The sequence below is a fragment of the Miniopterus schreibersii genome (assembly GCF_964146895.1).
Source record: "Miniopterus schreibersii genome assembly, chromosome: 6".
Lineage (NCBI taxonomy): Eukaryota > Metazoa > Chordata > Mammalia > Chiroptera > Miniopteridae > Miniopterus > Miniopterus schreibersii.
In genome coordinates, this window is record NC_138107.1 from 55523443 (window position 1) to 55545252 (window position 21810).

At 41.4% G+C, this 21810-nt stretch overlaps 1 protein-coding gene across 1 annotated transcript in view; it reads left to right on the forward strand.

Annotated features, from left to right (window-relative positions):
• FIG4 (FIG4 phosphoinositide 5-phosphatase) overlaps positions 1 to 15971 on the forward strand; it is a 96171-nt gene extending 80200 nt beyond the window's left edge. Inside the window, exon 23 of the mRNA XM_081139532.1 lies at positions 15154 to 15971. Coding sequence (XP_080995658.1) covers positions 15154 to 15331 — 178 coding nt within the window. The 3' untranslated portion in view covers positions 15332 to 15971. The remainder of the gene's footprint in view (positions 1 to 15153) is intronic.
• The last annotated feature ends 5839 nt before the right edge of the window (positions 15972 to 21810 follow it).

Below are 21810 nucleotides of genomic sequence, written 5' to 3' on the forward strand. Positions count from 1 at the left end.
AATTTAATAATAGAATAGAGCTAGGAAAAAACGTTCTGATAATCTCAGAAGCATCAGTAAATGTTTAGCAGATAGAAAAAGAGTTAAAATGTTATTTAGGTATTTGGGGGGAAACTCTAAATAGAATTATATTTGAAGTTTCTCAGACCAGTAACTTTATCCCACACACTGTTTTCTACTCATTATTTTTATCACCCCAAATATTTTGTTTTTACTTGTTTTGAACAATTTTAACACAGTAGGTAATTCTCTCCTTGGATTTTCTCATGCGGTAACAATAGGTAATACTCTCCTCGGATTTTCGCATGCTGTAACAAACCAGTTATTGGTTTTTTATAGATCGTCTAGATGATATAAATAAATTGAATTTATTGTTTACTAGTTTAAATTTATTATTTCATTTTAGCCTTCATTTTATTTTACTTATTTATTTTTTTACACCTGGAATCTTGGGTATTTCTCAATAGCCTCATAATGAGAAAATCAATTGGTGTCCTCTGAGTTTTTCATTTACTCTTTCTTCCCAAAGCCTGCCTATAATGGCTTCTAGAGGTACAAAGATATAATCAGACTTGTGTAGAGAGGGGCTGTTCTCAGAATGTCCCATTAGCATGCATTTAGTGCATATCAGGACCATGAAATCTGGGAACTGGAAAATACCTAGAGATCACTGGATTCAGTCTGATTTTTCTAAGAAAATAAGGCCTGGAGAAGGTCAGCAGTTCCATCAGAGTTACAAAACCTTTAAATGATAAAATTAGGACTCAAATTCATTTCTTTGGGACTTAAACCCTAAGTCCAATAACTTGCTATCCTGAGCCAGGCAGCTGGAATTTCCCCAACCCATACTACTACTGGGGGCAATGAAAAGTGGGAGAGCCTCCCCCAGGAGCGTGGATAGTAACAAACAGTGACATCTAGCAGGTTGTCACCAAAGGAAGAAAGGGAAAAAGTTAAGCATAAACCAGTGAGTTTCAAAATATGGCCTGTAAACTCCTGGGGGTTGTGAGACCCTTTCAGTGGGTGGTCATTTTTCTTCACTGCTACACACTTATTTGGTCCTTTTAAGATACTTTCTGTTCCAAATAACAGAATATCTAACTCAACTGGTTTAAACTCTAAGATAATGTACATTCTTGACTTCGCTAGAAGACTGCACATAGGGCAGTTTCCAGAGTTGGTTGGTTCAGGAGCTTCATAGGATCATTAAGTGCCCAGTTCCTTTCCATCTCTTTGCTCTCACATCTTCAGGCTGCTAGCAGGGTGGCTACAGCAGGTCCAGTCCCACAGTCAGACACAGTATTGCCTAAGGGAGAAAAGGAACATTTTCCCTGTGTCTCCTCCTCGGGAGCACGGGCCCCAGTCCCTGCCCCGCAGACTTCTCATGCTTCAGTGGCCAGGATTGGGTCACAAACCAATCCCTAAACTTGTCACTGCCAACGGCCATGGGCTGTGATTGGCTTAAAACAATCATTTTGGGGGACATGGATATGAAGAAGTCATTCACAATGACATAGTTATTCAAAAACAAAACAAAAAACTCCTTAGCCAGTTAACTGGCACTTCATTCGCACAGGTGCCCAATAAGAGGGGCAGCATGAACCTGTGGAAAGAACCCTAAGCCTGAGGATTGGGAGCCCTTGGATCTGGTGCCACGTCTAATATTGTTGAGCCGTGGTCCTTCCCTGTCCTTCCCATGCCCCCTCCTCTGTAAAATGAGGGCTTGGACTAGAGCACTAGTTCTGACATCCCCTGGTTCATTGGTCCCTTTACTCACCCACTAACTCCTTCATTCAATAATATGTATAGAGTGCTTACTCTGTTGTTGAAGTCACAGGGAAGGAAGGATACAAATCTGCACTAGAATGCGGCCTGTGTGACCGCAGCAGATGTTCTTCCTCTTGTACTACACTCACATTGAAAGCCCAAAGGGAAGTAAGCTCTAAACTGTTTCTTTACTTGTAGAATAAACTGTTTAATGCCCTGAGCAAAGAGCCCTTGCCACAAAGCTCATTAGCAAACAGTTACATCGTGAGAATTCTCATGAAAATTTAAAATTTATTCAGAAATGAGAACATAGACCCACAAATGTATTCTGAGAAAGATAAGCCTTTGTCCTCGGGAAAGACGCTTGTGGGCCTGGCTGCCTGTGATTGTTGCAGTTCCCTCAGCATCAGAAAGTGTGACGTAGAGAAGCAGGCCGTCAAGAGAACAGAGACAGCCAAGAGAAACGAGACCGTGTTCTCCGAATACCCAAGGGGACCCTTACACTTTATTTTTTAGATAAAATGCTTAGAACAGTTTTATTTTAAAAAAACTAAGCCACTAAAATTTTGGAGACTTTTCTCGTGTGCATTGTTCTCTGCGACCAAGGTCTATAGGTTTAGTACCTATGTATTTTTCTATGTACTTTATTGTTTCAGATATTATATTTAGGTCTTTGTCCACTTTGAATTAATTTTTGTACATGGGGGCAAACTGTAATCTAGTTTCATTCTTTCCCATATGGCTTTCCAATTCTCCCAGCACCGTTTATTGAAGAGGCTTTCTTTTCCTCATTGTGTGTTTTTGGCTCCCTTATCAAAAATTACTTGCCCAAATAAATACCTGTGGTTTTATTTCTGGGCTCTCAACTCTGTTCTATTGGTCTGTGTGTTCTTCTGTCAGTACCATGCTGATTTGATAATTATAGCTCTGTAGTATTATTTGAAGACAGGTAGTGTGATACCTCTGGCTTCATTTTTTTTTCTTAGGATCGCTTTGGCTATTTGGGGTCTTTTGTGGTTCCATACAGATCTGGTGATTTTTTTGTTCTATTTCTTTAAAAAATGACATTGGGATTTTCATGGGGATTGCATTAAATCTGTATATTGCTTTGGGTAATATGGCCACTTTAACTATGTTGATTCTTCCAATACTATATCAAACACATAATATCTTTCCATTTCATGTGTCTTTTTCAGTATCTCTTAATAATGCTTTGTAGTTTTCAGTATATAGGTCCTTCACATTCTTTGTTAAGTTTATTCCTAGGTATTTCCATTTCTTTTTCTGAAGTTTCATTGTTAGTATATAAGGAAGCAATGAGTTTTTGTACATTGATTTTTGTACCCTGCAACTTTACTGTATTTGTTTATTGTTTTTTTATAGTTTTTTGGTGGAGTCTTTAGGGTTTTCTATATGCAGAATCATGTCATCTGAAAAAAATCACACTTTCACTTCTTCCTTTTCAATTTGGATCCCTTTTATTTCTTTCTCTGCCTGATTGCTCTGGCCAGGGCTTCCAGAACTGTGTTGGATAAGAGTGGTGAGAGTGGGCGTCCATTCATGTCTTGCTCCTGATTCAGAGGAAAAAATTTCAGTGTTTTACCATTGAGTATGATATTGGCTGAGAGTTTGTCATATATGGCCTTTATTATGTTGAGATACTTTCCTTCTATACCCATTTTATTGAGTATTTTGATCATAAATGGATGCTGTATCTTATCAAATGCTTTATTGTTTGTTTTGTTAATGTGGTGCGTTACAGTGATTGATTTGTGTATGTTGAACCATCCTTGTGCCCCTGGAATGAACCCCACTTGATCGTGGTGCGTTATTTTTTAAATATATTGTTGTATTCGATTTGCTAGTATTTTGTTTCGGGCTTTTGCATCTGTATTCATCAGAAGTATTAGTGTGCAGGTTTTGTTTTTTCAGTGTTATCCTTGTCAGGTTTTGGCATCAGGGTTATGTTGGCCTCATAAAATATGTTAGGAAGTATGGCCTCTTCTTCAGTTTTTTGGGAGAGTTTGAGAAGGATAGGTGTCAAATCTTCTTTGAATGTTTGGTAGAATTCACTGGTGAAGCCATCTGGTCCGACCATGACACTTTGAAAAATGCAGGCCAATTATATTGAAGAGTGGTCCTCAGTCTGGGTTTGCCATGATTGTCTTCAGGTTACGAATCTTTGGCAGTGTAGGAACCAGTCCTCAGGCTGGCTCTGCCTCCTGTTCACACCCTTGTGCAGTCTCCTCCCACACGGCACCAGAGCTGATTTTTGTGACCAAGAGCATATAGCAGAAGTGATCAGGTTATAAAAGTGGTCTCTTAGATCACTTGCTCTTGGGAAGCAAGCTTTGTCTGTAAGCAGCTCTATGGATAGGCCCAAATGGCAAGGAAATGAAGTGTCTAGCCAACAGCCAGTGAGACACTGAGGCCTCCCAACCACGTTCAGCGGGCTTGGAAGTGGATTCTTCAGCCCCAGTTAAACATTGAGTTAACTGTGGTCCTGGCTGACAGCTTTAACTTTGACCTTATGAGAGACCTTGAACCAGAATAACCCAACTAAGCCACTGCCAGATTTCCTGACCCCCAGAAACTGTGCCATAATACGTGTTTGTTGGCTTAAGGTACCTAATGAATACAGGCAGCAATAGCACAGAAGTGATGGAGGTTCTTTTCATTGCCTCCTGTCAGGTGGCACACATTTCATTGCATCTCATTTCTCATGGTCTTTATTCCAATCCCTTGATTAAAGTGGTTTCCTCTGGGCTTTTCCACTGTGCAGTTGCTCTTTTTTTCCCCTTTTAATTTTTTTATTTTTATTTTTAAATTTTTTTTTTAAATATATCTTTATTGATTTCAGAGAGGAAAGGAGATGGAGAGAGAGATAGAAACATCAATGATGAGAGAGTCATTGATCATGCCCGCAACCCGGGCATGTGCCCTGACCGGGAATCGAACCCTGATCGCCTGGATCCTAGGTCGACGCTTAACCACTGAGCCATGCCCGGCCGGGCTCCCCTTTTAATTTTTTTTAATATGTCCTTATTGATTTCCGAGAGAGGAAGGGAAAGGGAGAGAGACAGAAACCTCAATGATGAGAGTCATTGATCGACTGCCTCCTGCATGCCTCCTACTGGGGATCTAGCCCACAACCCTGGGCATGTGCCCTGACCGGGAATCTAACCGCGATCTCCTGGACCATAAGTCGATGCTCAACCGCTGAGCAATGCAAGTGGGGCTTTCTCCCTCTTTTAATTACTGACTGTTTTATGGGAGATACTTTGAAACTATGTGAATAACCCTTTGTCAGTCTTTCAATTTTTTTAAACTTTTCTCAGTATAAGATCTTGGTTTCCTATTTTATTCATTGGGGAATAATTTGTTGCGATCATTATTTATTTTGATGTTCAAATTGTCCCAAATTTCACACAAGTCCCTTTAACTTGGTTACTATGTTCTTAGGACATTTCCTCATCATTTTTTGAGCACTTGCTTGATTCTGGCACAAGATGTTCTAATCTCATCATGTTCTTTGCTGGCCCTAGCCCTGAAATCAGTCATTTTTCTAAGGATCCCTAGTTCCTTTTAGTGGAAAACAGCATTAAAGCCAAGATCTGGACACGAGGTGTGACTATTGCCATTGGGGTGTTGCTGCTCCCAGGCCCATTCATAGAACATACACTTAATTACATATACAGATATATGTTAATATATGCAGATCTGTATATGTAAATGTATACATACATACAGGGTGTCCCAAAAATATGTGTACACACTTTAGCAGCTGGTAGCTCAACTTTGAAAATGAAATGCATTTTAATAGACACTGCCTTTCTAGTTATTCCAAGTATGTGTATACACTTTTGGGAAACACCCTATATATGTATATACAAGTATACACTACATATGTGTTTTGTATATTATGTAATATAAATGTATTTATAAATATAAATATAGGTAAATATACATATTTAAATCCATAAGTTCATACTGACACCCCTATTTGTAGGGTACTCTCTTTTTCTATCTTTCTCCCTTTCCATGTTAGTGCTTTCTTCTATAGTGAGAAACTAGGCTCCTGTTTCCCTTATTATATTTATTTATTTGATTGATTACTCCATACATAACCAGTCTCCCATCTCCACTGCATCCACCCTTTCCCAAACATGGATGCCCTCCATTCAGGCTCTGACTCCATTGCAGTATACCCACCTGATGAATGCCCACCTCATCCCCTTGCCGCAGGCCACCTCTCCGCATGGATACCCACACCCACTTCTCCTTACTCAGGCTCCAGCATACCTCCTCAGGGCACCCTTACACATGCACACCCTCCTCACCCACAGCTTTCACTCCCCACCCGGATCTGTCCTCTGTTGGGGCGCCCTCCTCATTCTTTGCCCTTTGAGAACAGCTTGTTATGCCCTCAATGTGCAACCTGTCCTTTATTGGCAGAACAGACTCAGCGCTGGGTAGGATAGCCAGTCCCTGTGTCCAGTGGCTCAAAGCCACTTAAGTGTTCTCTTATTAAACAACTGCTGAAATGTTCAAGTTATAACCTATAAACAATGCAGCCAAATACTGTTGGCCACTCCCTCGGTGTTTGTAATCAAAACACAGCTGGAACAGAGAAAAACTGCATTTCATTTTGTAACAAGATAGATAATATGCTCTGCAGATGGGAGAGAAACCATACAGTTTATAAATTGCACCCTAAATTGGCAGTTTTCCCCATTTCAAATCCAAAAGTCATTCTGCTTTATTTCTCTAAAACCAAAACTTCTTTTAGAAACACAAATAACACTTTTATTTTACAGTTCTCAGAGAGAATGTAAAACCACTGTCATTCTGTTGTACCTGGACCAATAAAAATATCAATGGCTATGGCCAAAACATTAAACATTAAAGTACTACTATTGCCACTCATATATGTGCCTGTGGTAGACTATCCTATTTCTCTCCTTGGGCAACAAATGTACATGTGCCCAGTTGCTGGAAGTAGCCCCTTCCCACTAGAACCATCTAGGAACAGGGGTCACCTGGGAGCCTGGCTACTTGCTCCTGGGTAAAGCAAGAGAGAGATGGAGCTGGATATGCTTTGCTCATTGGCTGGCTATGGTGATCAGAATTCAGTTGCAGAAAAAAAATTATCCACTCTAAGTAGTTTCAACAGAAAGTAATTTATTATAGGATTTTAGGTGGTTTTCAGAATCACTGGAGGGCCAAAGAAGCAGACCATAGAGCAAGGGCCAAAGAAGCAGACCATAGAGCAAGCTTCCAGGAACAATTCCCAAAACCATATGGCAAACTGTCGGAGTGGCTGCTGCGTCTGCCTTGATCAGGAAGCTCTCACAGCAGCTGCTGGCTGCAAAACCAGCCATCTCAGCCCTAATCAGCCCTGCAGTGGCCAGCTGACAGCCATGGCGCCTTTGCCACAGTCTGCAAAATGGATACCATACATCTTGCTTCTTTACATGTGGCTCAGTTCCAGATCTTAGCCTTCTGTAGTACAAGTGGTGGGTAGAACCTAAATCACATTTTGAACACGAATTGCAAGGGAACCTGGGGTATTACTTTTTGCTTTTGAGCCTCTGCACACTAGTAGAGGAGTTCAGGTGGCTACTATGAAATCTAATCTGTTATCTGTCACAGTCTGTTCCTCCAGCTATCCAATTACCCATGCATACTCCTCTTGCTGTAAGTAAAACCCACCCTCCACCCCCACTAAGTTACTGCATCCTACTCCAAGTCCACGATCTCTGGGTTTTGTGCAGTTCTCTTTATTAGGTCCAGATGAGGCTTCTTCTGATGTAGTGACCTATAAACAAGAAGACTGCCTGTCTGCTTCCAAAATACAGTGGCAAAGGGAAAGAAAAACTCTCATTCAGAAAGGAGGAGAATGGGAAACATACAGGTGCCATTGCAGTTAGCAGTGACCAAATTCCATTGTGCAAGAATGAGGAAGGCACCCTCCTTGGGTAGTGGAGTAAGGTCTTTGGTATACTAGCCATCTCCCATTAGCTGCAATAAAAGCATAGCTGATGGGCAGTCATTTTTTAATGTCCCTAAGGCTAGTTGTACTTCTGCTGCCAATAGGCACCACCTGATTAACCAGATGCAGATGAACTACATGACTAAGGGTTCTACCACCTTCTCCCCACTTCCACCTCTGACAAGCTTATAACAGCCTCTAAGGCTCTTGTGTGTATTGCATTGATCATATATATATGGCTATAGTTACCCTTTAAGAGCACGATGTTCCAGCTCTACCTAAGAAATAGCAAATGTTGCAATATGTTATCTAGATTTGTTGGCTCCATTACCCCAGATGCTCATCAACTATACTTTTGTTTCAATATCTGCACAATAGGCTGGACATTGTAAAAACAGCTTCACATGGACTTATTTGAAGTATATCACTTTGTGGGGAGGATTGAAATACATATATATTGCTCTTTCCTCAGCATTGTGTTTAAAGAATATATACATGTATAAAATGTATTAGTGTATATAGACATATATATAAATATATTGATTATGTGTGTGTACACATAACACTGATTTTTCATTTAGTGGATCTGATGATAAGTCTTCAACAGATAGAGTTTAGCAGCCTTAGACATTACAAATGCTTCAATTTCTCTGAGCTGTATTAAGGTCATTTGTACTTTCATCTGTAAATAATTGTTCTGGGTTGTTGATGGTGCTTAGGTTTAAGCATAAAATCCTCAACTTTTGCAAGACTGCATGCCTTTCATGGACATGGCTCCCTGACAGGCTGGAGGCAGATAAGTGTCTGAGAAACACACACAATAAGGGTTTTGCTGTCCCGATGATCTCTCCATAACCAAAATGCCACCTATCACTCTCCAATCAAAATCTTTAAAGACTCCCTCTGCTCTAAGGAGTTGAGATTCCTTGTTGTTGAGCCTTTGAAGGGCCTTGTATGCATCTCTGGTCTGCAAGGCAGTACATTTTCTGGTCCAGCATTACAGATTTTTTTCTTTACTTCCTTCTTATCACCCCTTTTGCTCCTTTTAATAGTTTGTTTAGGGACTGGCATTATTGTCATCTTTGAATTTTAACCTGCCTCTGAAATTTCTAACCTCCCTTTCAGTGTCTCTGCTGGAAGACAGTCTAATCATCCCATTATAACAGCAGCTGTTGAAAGGATTTGGAAATGTTTGCATTTGAAGGAATCAGATTTGTTTACTGTTTTATGTCATGTTGATTAGCTCTCAATGGCATAATAAGATTGAAATATTGGACTTTGTTGGGGATCATGTATTCGATTCACAGCATTTTGTGTGTATATAGATTTGTGTGTATACACTTGTTTCTTTTAGCGGGAGTAAAAAGAGAAATAATTATTCTTTACCTTACAATGTTTAGAATTGTCACCGGCTAATAGCATGGGTTTTTAATGGCCCAATCATAGTTAAGTGCTTGCCTCTCAAGCCTGCCACCTTTACTGTGTGGAATCATATGTATCTACCCAAAGACATGTAAAAGTGCCCAAGGGGGGCAAGGCAGCAAATAACACTGAGTGCTTACCCAATTTCCAGCACTGAAATGGGTCTTACAGAGTATATAAAAGCAAATATAGGTAGAGCCTGCTGTCTAGGATCCCAGATATAGGGGTATATTGGGCCTTTTGTTTTGTTTTATTAGAGGTGGCTCGAAGATTGACACTTTCCTCTTGATTTCATCCCATTTAGTAAATTTATTAATCTCTGAGTCACGATTTTCTCACCTCTTAAGGGGGATAACAACTCACCCCTCGTGCCTCACCCTTGTTTTTGAGCCCCTTTGATAGCTTCACCCCCTAGAAAGCACCACCTATGGGTTATCTGAGGAAAGGAACCTAAGGAAGGGCAAAACTCCTGATGGGAATCCTAGCTTCCCTGTAGTCGAGAGTGATCCAGATCACACTGAATTCAGGTTCTGCATTTCAAAACTCAAGGTAAAATCATCCTTAACCACACATTGTTCACTCATTCAGTGAATAATTATTGAGCACGTACCATGTGTCAGGTGCTCTTCTGGGCACTGGGGGTAAAGGAGCGATAGAGATGAAGCTCACATGCAAGTAAGTAAATACACACATGAAGGATTGGATAGTGATAAGCACTATGCAGAAGCATATTGTGTTAGGGTAATGGGCTGAGAAAGACATAAAAGTACCCAGAATTTGTGAGGGAAAAGTAAGAGGAAATTGGCTCTAAAATAGTCCGTCCAGTAGAACCTCCTTTGACAATAGGAACATTCCATATCTGCGCTGTCTAATGCAGGGACCATTAGCTGCGTGTGGCTGTCGGGCGCCTAAAATAATAGCTAGTGCTGCTGAGGAACTAATTTTAAATTTTATTTAATTTTAATTAATTTAAACATAAATTTAAATAGCCACGTGTGACTCCTGGCTACCATATGGGCAAGCGCAGTTCGAGAGTTTGATTTTTAACATGAAGAAGCAAACACCTTCTCACTGCGTCGCCGTGGCAGGAGACTCTGGGTAGATGCCAGTGTGTGAGGAACCTGTTGGGAAGATACAAGCAGCCCAGTGAGGGCACTAAAGAGAAGCAATGGGTGGGCACATAAAACCCGTTAGATTGGCACCGCAAACTAAGGGCTGAAAGGCCCGGCAAATATTAAAGGCTAGAAAGAGAGAAAATCGTTCCATGGCAATGTGTACCCTAGTCCTCTCTGCCAGTTAGATGATAAGGGTCATCATTTCCTAATTGAAATTCCAAAACTGGCGGAAAGACAACTAGACTAATGATCACGGGCTAGTGCTGTTGGAGATTTGCTGAGGTTTTGCTCCACTGAGCCCAGAGCATCTGGTCGATGTGAACATGCCCCTAATTATAGTTTCTCCTAGAAAGTAGAGAAAGTAATGAAAGAAATGACCTAATGATGATCGTCAATAATAAAGGGGTTGGTCAAGGTCTCCTGTAAGGTTGTCTTTAGCTATGATATTCTTTTGATTCTGTGACTCAGTCATGACCAACACAGAATGATTTGGTGAGGCGAAAACAGCCATGTTGGGAGAAAACTTGGAGTTTGTGGTGGCAACAGAAGGGACCACTGGAAGGGAAACTTATTGTGTCTAGAACCGTTACTAAATTTTCTGGAAATGCCAAATGGGGTTTGATGTATGCCAAAATGCAAATGATAGGAAGAGTGTAAGATTTTAACATATGGAAAAGTATCACATATATAAAATTATTGACAATTACACAAAATATTACCTAGTTTTTCTATCACCAACTACAAATCATCATGACATTACTAAATTCAGAAGACATTTCAGTCTGACCAATTAAATATTTTCTTGTGAAACCAACATGTTTATTGGGTATTAGTCAGAAAAAACTTCAACAGGGATTGAACTTTAAAAGGGACTCAGACATTAGTTCTGCATCCAAGTGCAAGAGACGGTTATGATGAGACACGGTCAGAGTTTAACCGAGCGAGGAGCACCACATTTAAGAACGAGGGTGAAAGGGCGCCAGTACGATTTTCTTTAAAGCATGTGGTGTGTCTGATGGATTTCTGCCCGGAGTGCTGCTCTTCTGTGAATGGGAACCGCAGCCAAGGCTGAGTGTCCTCCGTCCTCGGTGGCTGAGTGCACCCAGCAGATGGATCACGCGGCCCATAAATGAGCCACCAATACATTGTTCCAAACAAGACCGTAACATCCCTTGAGGGGTGAAACAGAGCTCTCCTCAGAGATGGAGCTAGGTATTGTAGGTAAAAAGAAGTGAGCTTGCAACTTTGTAACTGTAATATTTTGTCTCCACAAATACAACTAGCATTTGAATTAGGGGCAAGAGTTCTTATGCCGTTGGCGACTGTGAGGAGAAGCTGGAAAAAAATCTTCCCTCTGTTTATGGTCAGCAGAGAAAAGTGGATCCGTTTTTTTTCCCCACCATGAAAGTGCACAATAAGCCAACTCTCTCTACTGGAATGAGTAAAAAATGTAGTCTTACAGTTTTCACATCATTTAGTGTTTGAATACTATGGGGGCGTTTTTATATCGAGAAAGAGATGCCATGAAAGCTAATAAAGAGACAATACCATGTAGCATGTAGTATTGGGAATGTTAGTAGGTTTACGTTCATTTCTGCCCAGAGCCTTCAGAGTCAAAATGCCAGCCAGCAGCCCCTTGGGAGGGTCTTGGATGTTTTTTCCTTCTTGCCCACATTGGATATGTGTAAGCCAACAGGGATTCATTAGGAAATGTGTGGCGAATCTGATATTGCTGCTTATCTTTACAATTAAATGTTAAATGATGCTCTCAGCATAGGTTATGATAGAACATCATTCTCAAAGGGGATGCTCTTGCTTTAAAATATTCAGTTTTGCTCACTGTCCACAAATAAGATATTTGTAGCATTTTAGATACTTTTGGATTCCTTAGACCAGCGATTCTTAAATTCTACCAAGTATCAGAATCACCTGGAGGACTTGTTGCACCTTTGCTGCTCCCACCCCTGGGGTTTCTGATTCTGTGGGTCTGGAGTAGACCTGTGAACCTACATTTCTAACAAGTTTCTAGGTGGCGCGGATGCTGCTGGCCTGGAGACCACACCTAGAGAACCTCTGCCTTGACTCTGAGGAACTCACTCTGATTTTGGGTATGCCTTAAGCTTCTTTCTGGCCCAAGTCCATTAACAAACATTTTAACATTACAATTTTGTCGTTTAATATAGACTTTGAGTCTGTAAGAATGAAAAGGACGGGGGGCCCGTTGATGCATTTTCTGACTCCCTACATTGTTTTGAAACTATAGTGAGGTGGCGTTGGAGCCCTCGACCCACCAGCCACTCGGCCTGGCCCCATTTAAGGCCGATGCTTGGCATTCTGTATCTAGTGTTTGTAAGGGTTTCCCGTTGCTCCACGTGGCAGTGAAGCGATTTACTGAGAACAAGGGTGAGGACTCCGGGTTGGTTTACTGAGACCCAAGGCACTGGGTGCACGTGGCTGGTCTGTGGCCCTGTTTGTGGCTGTCCCAGCCCCGCGTCATCAGACAGTTGCCAGGCCCTGGGCCTGTTACCTCCCACAGCCTGCCTGCCTGTGTCTTCAGCTGAGTCCTTTGAAGGACAAAGCAATGACTGGGTCACTTGGCATTTTCCCTCCTTAGCTGCATTAAGGCTTAGTTCCCAGACCGTGTTTTGCTCCATTCATTGGATGTCTGGCGTGATTTTAGCCGGAGAGGCCGTCATTAAGGCACAAAGGGTTCCGGGCAAAGGTCTGGCGTCAAAGACAGGACAGAAATCATCAGTCCCATTTAAAAATTGACTTGAAATGTCTCATCTGTAAAATGGAGAAAATGAACTAAGATAATATATGTGCAGGGGAGGTGGTACACGCGTGTAGACTGTGTGGTGCAGGAGGCGTTGCTGTGGCTGATGCTTTGATGACAATCTCTGAAAAGGCCAATGGAGCCTCCTTTTAAAGGTCAGATTAAAATGATTTGACTCTGAATATTATCAACTGTTAAAGGATTCTAGCATCTCACTTTGAATTATGTAAATGCCTGTGGAGTTGCTGTGCTTTGCGAGGGGAAACAGAGAAGAGTTCATATGCTGATTATCCTGATTACCCACCACTAGGACGTGTCAGCCACAGACGATACAGTAGCTGGAGCTTTTGTACTTTGAAGAAAAGCACTACTGCCAGGCTGGGGTACGATGGGTTCAGAATCTCAGGATTCTTTCACCTTCACCATTAACTTCTTTTAACTTGGAGTGAACCAGTTCATCCTTTGGTTTTTGTTTACTTAAATGAGGATCCATTCTAAAATTATGTGAAATTATCAAGAGTGCTTTGAAAAAAATGGAAGTATTTCATAAACTATATACCAAATTTGAGTTGAAATATATTACTGAGGTGAAAACAATTGAGATGAGCTCCAGGGGTCCCAGCTAACTAAAAAGTCAAGCATCCAGAATGCCTTCCCAATTCCTCTGATAAGATGCGCAAAGCTAGGTCCCAGCCCAGCAGAATGGGTTCTGTGGACTTTCTCTCTTTGGGTCATCTTGGTGCCCTGGCGTGGAGAGCTCCCCTCCACCTGGCAGGGCCAGCCCTGGGCCAAGGGGTCGAGGGTGTTTTCATTGCACTCCCAGCCCCTCACTGTGTTGTTTTAGATTACCATCCTCCCCTACTGGTGACATCTTCTTGGCCTTCCACCCACACTCTGCACAGACTCTGCATCAAACCTGCCTTGGCTGACTCATCCCTTGAGGAATTGCCTCCAGCTAAGAATGTAATAACCAGTAGTTGCTCAGCCTTCCTCCAGTAGAGGGTGTGTCAGACACTGGGCTGCATTATGACAAGGCCTTTCTGGAGACAGCGCCTTCCTCAAGGGATGGATGGCAATCTTAAGCACTAGGCTAGGTGGGGTAGGGAGGGAAGGGTATTTTGAATAGAGAGGTTCTTGGGTGCTTTTCAGATCATCTCAGGAAGAAGGAAGCTGCCTAGGACAGATCCACAACCCCTCATCCTAAAGCCTGAGGCCAGATGTGTTTCAGAATTCAGAATTTTGGGGATGTTGGAATACCCAGATGGTACATACGCCTTGTAATAATGTCGCCAGTGTGATTTGAGGCCTTGTCTGATAATTAAACACAGTAATATTCACATGAAGCGGGATGAGTATTGTCGGTTCATGTCAGGATGTGCCTCCAAAGGGGTTTCATTGGATCAGTTTTTACTAGCAAAGTAACATTAGGTTATTAAAGCTTTTAGAGTTTCAGAATTGCAGATAGGAATTATGCACCTATAGTTATTAACAGTGGTTCACATTTACTGAGCACTTACAGTGTACCAGGCATAAGTGAGCCCTTTACACACATAAACTCATTTACTCCTCTCATCAGCCTGCGAGGTAGGAATTACTAGCATCTTCTACTTCACTGATTCCTACTAAATCTTCCTTTGAAAAACTATTGATAACTGTTAGAACTAATAAATGAATTCAGTAAATTGTGGGATATAAAATCAATATACCAAAAAAAAAAAAAAAAAAGATGTGGCCAAGGAGCAACGAGTCTGTACGGCCCCCGCCTAGAGTTTCTCCAGTCGTGTGAGGGGGGCAGGTGAGGCAGGTGGATGCACAGACATGGGTGTGCCCGAGGCTGTGGAACAGAGGGGGGTGCCCAGCCGGTGCTTCAGGAAGGCTCCCCGGGCAGGTGCTGGTCCAGCGCTGTCCTGTAGGCAGGCAGGGAAGCCAGTCCAGAGGGGCAGAGGTCACAGTAGCCCCTCGTTACTACTGAGTCCACATGTTCAAGGTGAGCAGAACTCAGACGCTTTGCCACCCCAGCTCTCTGAGGTCCTTCTCTTTATTTTCTTTAATGTAGCCCTCTCTTCTCTTCTCTTTTATAGAACACCCATCTCAGCTTTCTCACAAGACAATATCTATGAAGTTCAGCCTCCCAGGGTAGACAGAAAATCTACCGAGATCTTCCAGGCCCACATCCAGGCCAGTCAAGGTATCATGCAGCCCCTCGGAAGAGAAGACACCTCTGTGTACCGAGAATACATCAGAAACCGCTACCTGTGAAGAGAAAGCAGGTCCTCCTGGTGGCCTTGAGGGGGGCCAGCAGAGTCAGTTTTGTTACGTTGTAATCTGCTTTGCCTCATTTTAAGAGGGTGATTTCCTATCAGTCCTTTACAACTGAAGGTTTTTCCTCTTTTTGAAACTGGGGAATTATAAATCATAAAGAAATGACTGAATATTTTGCTGTCATTGCCTTTGCTTTATTTTAAAAATACTTTGTTTAGAAATGCAGTCAATATAGTATCACACCATCACATTAAGAAATTAATTTAACAGGTATTTATTGAGCACCTGTTGGGTGTCAGGTGCTGTGGCAGGGTCTGGGAGTATCACAGTAAACAAAACGGACCAGTAAATTCTTCTCTTGTGCAAAATGAAGTCAGATTATTTTTCTTTGTAGTTGACATATTTTTTATTTATTCTGATGGTTTTTATGTTAACTTTGTGTTATGATAAAAAAATGTATTACTTTGAAAGCCCTGAAATATTTATGGGTATAGATGTCAACAAAGTACTCTCTAATGAGCCAAATACTAGTCATTGTAAATCTGGGAAGTAAACAGGAGTTCTTTGAACTATATTTACCATTTTCCTATAGGTATGAAATTATGTAAAATTAAACATTAAAAGTTAGTTACCTGCAAAGCTTTTGTAGTGTGCAGTTGTGTCACATGTTTTGACTTTGGGTGTCCAGTCAGGGTTGACTCATCACATGCACATATGGTCTGTTCTCTATTCAGTTCAACAGCACATGGACAATGCTCTGCATTTTCTAACAGTTTAACACAGATTTTTTGATCTCAGTATGTCTATGCTTTTCCCCCCACAAGTTGTCTCAGTTCTCCCTCCTTATAAATAAAACAGAGAAGAAAGCCAAGCATCTAATGGGAGAAGGCAAAGGCCTCAATGACCTTGAAGGTATCCCCAACCCTGAGATTCTGTGATTCTGTGGAAGATTCTACATTGCAGATAAAAGTTAAGCCCCTAATAATAGACATATTTGATTGATGCCACCATAAAACCAGAATTTAAAAATGATAAAATAATAGGCAAGAGGAATTTTGTCAGAATAAAATTGCTTAGAGTGGCCAAAGAAGGCGAAGCTGGTCTAACGTCCCAAACATGTTTTTCTTAAAGTCACATTTTACTCTTTAAAATACATTCAAATTTAAAAATATATTCTCTTTTTCTAGTTTTCCCCCTGGCATCTTTAAATTTGTTTTCTTAATGTCTCCTGCCTAACAAACAATAGAGCTACCTGATAATTGTTATGGTTAAATAAGTCCTTTATTGCAGGAAAAATTATCTATTTTAGTTCCTTATTGAGACTGAATTTGCTCCCTTTGGAAGAGCCAACAGATAATATTTTGGAGACTGCATGTGTTCTGATGAGCTCCTAGCGTGCTCCTAGCATGGGTCTGGTTTCTCTATCCACACATGAGCAGCTTCCTTCAATAGACTCTTGAGACCCCTTTTCATTTTCAGAAGCTGAAGGGCCATTTACTAACAAAGAACAGCAAGCTGTCATTTAACTCTACTACCCACACACAAAATATGTTTATGGGTTCATTTCTTTGGTGCATTCATCTGAGCGGACTCCAATGTAATTGCCATCCAGTTGGTAAATAAGAACTGTAGTCTGAAATTGATCCTCGGCAGCTGGAGAAGACTTTTTCATAAAGAAAATCACTAAACTAAACCACTTGCATTCGTTTATAGAGAAAGAGAAGGACTGGAAAATAGGATTTGCTAAACTAGGCGGCAGCTAGGATGCTGATGAAAAGGAGGAGAAACAGGGCCTGGGTGAAGGGGGAGGGTCACACACACTGTGGCCTCAACGTTAGTTGCAGAAATGAGGAAAGTGCCTCCATTTGCTTTTTTTTTTTTTTTTTTTTTTTGCTACTAAAAAGCAAATTATTCGAGCACTCCCCTACCATTATTTTCCTTTAAGAATGGGAATTATAATTTAAATACAAAGTTTTCTTTTCCCTTGTTTCCCCACCTCCCTGCCATCATTGTACTTTAGAGGTGGTTGGGCTTGTGATAGAATTTTCCATCTGGTCCCAAGGTGGCAGAATAGCTAAGACAGGCTCATTCCAAAGATCTTGTAATTAGGAAACAGTGTCGCCATGGTATCACCTCTGGCTACAATAGCTGGATGGGGCTCCGATTTCCTGTGGGAGGGAGAGGGAATGCCTGCTCACATTTGTGGGGGGGGACCTCTGGCTATGATAGAAGACATTTCTGGAAGTGTTTGGGGGAAAGAAGTTTTGTGTATCTGCTGGGCAGCTAGGGTTTGAGTGTGCACTTGCTGTTTTGTCTAGTACATCTCGTCTTCTGAGGAGTGCCACCCACTACAACCTTCCTTCTGACCCGGAGTCATTAGGCCACGCTGGCTGCTGGAGTTCAGTGAGTCAGGGTGGGGAAGACTGTTCCTTGCCCTGGGGACTCTGCAGCATAGAGGGAAAGGCAGCTTTGTGAACAACCTCATGCAAAAATCAAGCTCTGCACAAAGCCCCTGGGGCCCCAAGGAAGGCATAACTAACTTTCTAGGGAAATTTTTACTAAACTTGGTTTTAAGAGAATGACTAGAAACTTGACACATAAGGGTAGCAGAGAGGGCAGGCAAAAGAACAGTGGAAACAAGGAATGTAGACTGTTTAGGGGCCCGAAAGTCATTAGTCATTGCTGGACATGGGGATAGGGATGGGAGGACGGGAAGACAGAAGAGAAGGGAAAGGTTAGGAAATAAACTTGGAAAGATAAGTGAGATTATGAAGGGTCTGATAGGCTAACACAGGGGATCTCAAAACTTTTTACTTTCAGAACCCCACCCATTACAATCTTAAAAATTACTGAAGATCCCAAAGAGCTCTAGTTTATACATGTCCTAGCTATTAATATTTAAAAACTGAAAGTGATACTTTTAAATATGTATAAATTTATTTAAAATAATAAACCCATCCCATGTTAATATAAACAGCATATTTTAATGAAAAATAACAAAGCAGAACATAATAATAAACCCATCACATGTCAAATAGCTTTTTTTAGTAAAAAGAAACTTTTTCAAAACAAAAAAATAAAGATTAACATTATTTTATATTTCAAATCTTTTTAATATCTGACTTAACGGAAGACCTTTGGATTATTGTATCTTTTGTATTCAATCTGTTTTGATATTTTGGTTAAAACATATAAAGAAAATCCATCATCACACAGAGAAGTTGGAAAAAGTATTTTAATAGTCTTTTTAGATTATTATGGATAGTCTTTCTTACTACACACTCAATAATTGGTAGTCTCTTAAAGGTTAGTTGCATTGTAGAGCCTGAAACTGTGTCAATGAACTTCTCAGTCTGTGACATTAAAATCCGTTGATCTTTCTTGTCCTTAGAATGGATCTGTTACCCCTGCCTGATTTTGTAGCAAGAAGCATTGATCATTTGGAAAGTATTGGTCCACTGAGTTAAGCGATCTTCCAAATGTTGACAAGTTCATTTATGGCCCACTTTAAGCATTGGGAAGCTGCCAAGCTCATAGTGGTGGATACAAATTTTCAAAGATTCTCATGTTTGCTTGAAAGCTGGAATTTTATCCTTGGCAACAAATACTACCAATTTTCCATGTAATGACAGGCAGCCTCACTTTATTCATTTTCAAGAATAAAGACTGCCAAATAACCACGACTGATAACTGCAGTTTGTCTGATGGTCCTTCTTCTAAGTAAAAATGGTCTTTCTTGAAAAGAGTGGCTAGTGTAGCCCACAACTCAAACAATTACAATGTTTCTCAAGGTAGCTGTTGTACTTGGGTGTGCAGCTCGGATGCTCTAGGTGCACTTCCCATATCATCACACAGTATTTCAAAACACTGTACTCAAGGCTGGAGATTTAATCAAATTAACCATTTTTATTGCAGGGACATTCTTAAGTTAAGCTGGTGGTTTACCGAGAGTACATGGTGGTGAAGCATGTTATGCTGCCTGTGGAGTGGGTATCCCCGCCTTGATTCGTGCCCAGGCTCCAACAGTTTTACCCCCATGGCTTTTGCACAATCAGTGCCAATGTCGACACAGTGAGAAAGGCAAATAATGCCTTAGTATCATTATGAAAACAGTTTGACCTAGTCAGCTTCCTGAACAAGGAACTCCCGTGGGTGCATGAGCCACATTTGAGAACTATGCTAAGAGTTACAGGCTTTGAGTGTTAACTTGTGGTCAGGTGGACCATTGAGGGCCTTGAAGAGAGTGCCTCGGCTGGGCACACTCTCCTCTGAGTGCTTCCAGCATCCTGGCTTCTTGCAGCACTTAGCACACAGTTCTGTAGAGTGTGTTAGGAGTCTGTCTCCCCCAAAAGACTGAGCACTGTGAGAACAGAGCCATGCCGCTCTCATCTGCATCTCCCACACCCAGAGGCCCTCAGTGCTGTGGAGTGAATGCTCCGAGGGTGACTCTGGCAGCACCGTGACACTGTGGAGGGTCAGGACCAGCAGGAGACTCAAATCATCTTGTTGCCTTTGAGTGTCTGACCCATTTTAAAAAAATGTGCCTGTTTTAAAACTCATCTGAGGGAAATTTGACTGCACCTAACCCCTCACTCCCAAACCTGTTGCACGATTCTGCTACCAGCAGGGGTGTTTGGAGTACATTACTATGTGCCTTGTCTTTATGGAGGAAAAAAAATTTATGTACATATAGATTTTGCTTTTATGTATCACATCCAAAAGAATCAGCTAGTGCAGAATTTTAATTTTGTTGGATTTGGTCATTGAAACACTAAAAGTTATATTGACAGTGTTGAAAATCCTTAACTATGTACTTTTTTATTCCTAATTATTTACTTTTGATGGCTTTTTAGCAGGATAAGGTAGACTAGATATATTATATTAATGTGCTGTTTTTTACGATAGTGTAACTTTCTACTTCCAGATGAACTAGCTATGGAGGTCTGGTTTCTTCCAAAAGATATGGATAACAATTTTGTTAAGTTTGGCTTTGCCTCCATAAAATCTAATGCCTCTGAAAATCAATTTGAGAAAAGATACCTACCACACATTGGCAAGTCACGTGTGATAAAAAGCCTTTGTGAATCTTTCTTCCCTGATTATGAAGTCATCTTTAATTCAATTCAATAAAACATTTAATTTTGTCTGTATCTTCAGAGAGAGAGAAATTCACAGGTCACCTTGTTCACAGAAAACATTTAGTAAATGGAAGTATATGACCTTTTAAATAATCATTTCAGGCCAATTAAGCTTGTGTAAAAAATCTATTTTATATTTTGCTCATGAAATCTTTGGAACAGAGATTGAAATCTTTGGGATAATAAAATTAAATGTCTCTATAAACCTTCTGAGAGTCTCTACATTAAAAAATACTGTTCAAGAAACTCAATTTACTACCTGAATTAAGGACTCCTATTTTACATACTTACTAGTGTGAATTTATTACTATTTTTAAACAAAATCAACTTGCTGGGGGTTGGCAGCCGCGATGAAGGGGTGTTCTGGATCCAAGTCAGAACCAGCTGCTCATGGAGATGGCCCACATCTACACTGACCCAGGGGACCTAAGGTACTCCGGGGCCACAACCCATCCAGGGCTATATGAAGCTATTCCTTTCTTTAATAGTGGCACTAATCTCCACCTTATGCTATGGGGTGTGATATTTTATGATGCACAATCTTGGCCCATGAAGAGGGAGCCCTTTGAAAGGTTTCTACTTGGCCAGCCCCTCTCTGAGAACTCTTAGTCCATAGTCCAAGGATCCAGTGTGGACATTACTCCAACTGCCAAGTATAACAGTTTCAATTATACATTCAAGGTCTGGGGAAATGACCACCACAGACCCAGTGGCTCCACAGTGAGCTGGATTTTAGCCTGGTCTCCATTTATCACCTGGCCCCTGTGAGCCTTCAAGCTGATTGGGGGGCCGTGATGACACTTTGTGTCTCCAGGTGTCAGTGCATCTCAGATCTGTGATTGAAAGGTCCGCTTTCCCCATTGTCCAGTCACTCAAGTAAATGGCCATAGGTCACTTTGGGGAAAGACAGGAGGAGCTGCCATGGACTATATTTGCCATGTGTTGTAGCATCCCTCCTCCTACAGATGCAGCCACGGCTTCAGTCAGTGGGTTACTGGATCGGAAAATTGCTCTGGTCTGGGAACTGGGTGAGAGACCGGCTCTTTACTGGGGTGTCCTCCGCCTCCTGCTCCTTCTGCTGTTAAGCAGCACTCTTGTTGGTTGCCCATCTGTTTTCCCCCTGGGACATCATGCTTCCTCATCTTCACCTTGTGGGTCAGGTCCTTAGCTGTGGCCCATAAGTTCGTCTTCTGGACATTGACCTTTCCCATCCCCCACCACAGAACCACCAGCCATCTATGTCCCTCTTTCTATCTTAAGAGGTCCCCAACCTCCTCCAACTGAGTCCCACCCCCAAAGACGGCTACCTACCTAACATGCATGCACCCATTTACTCCT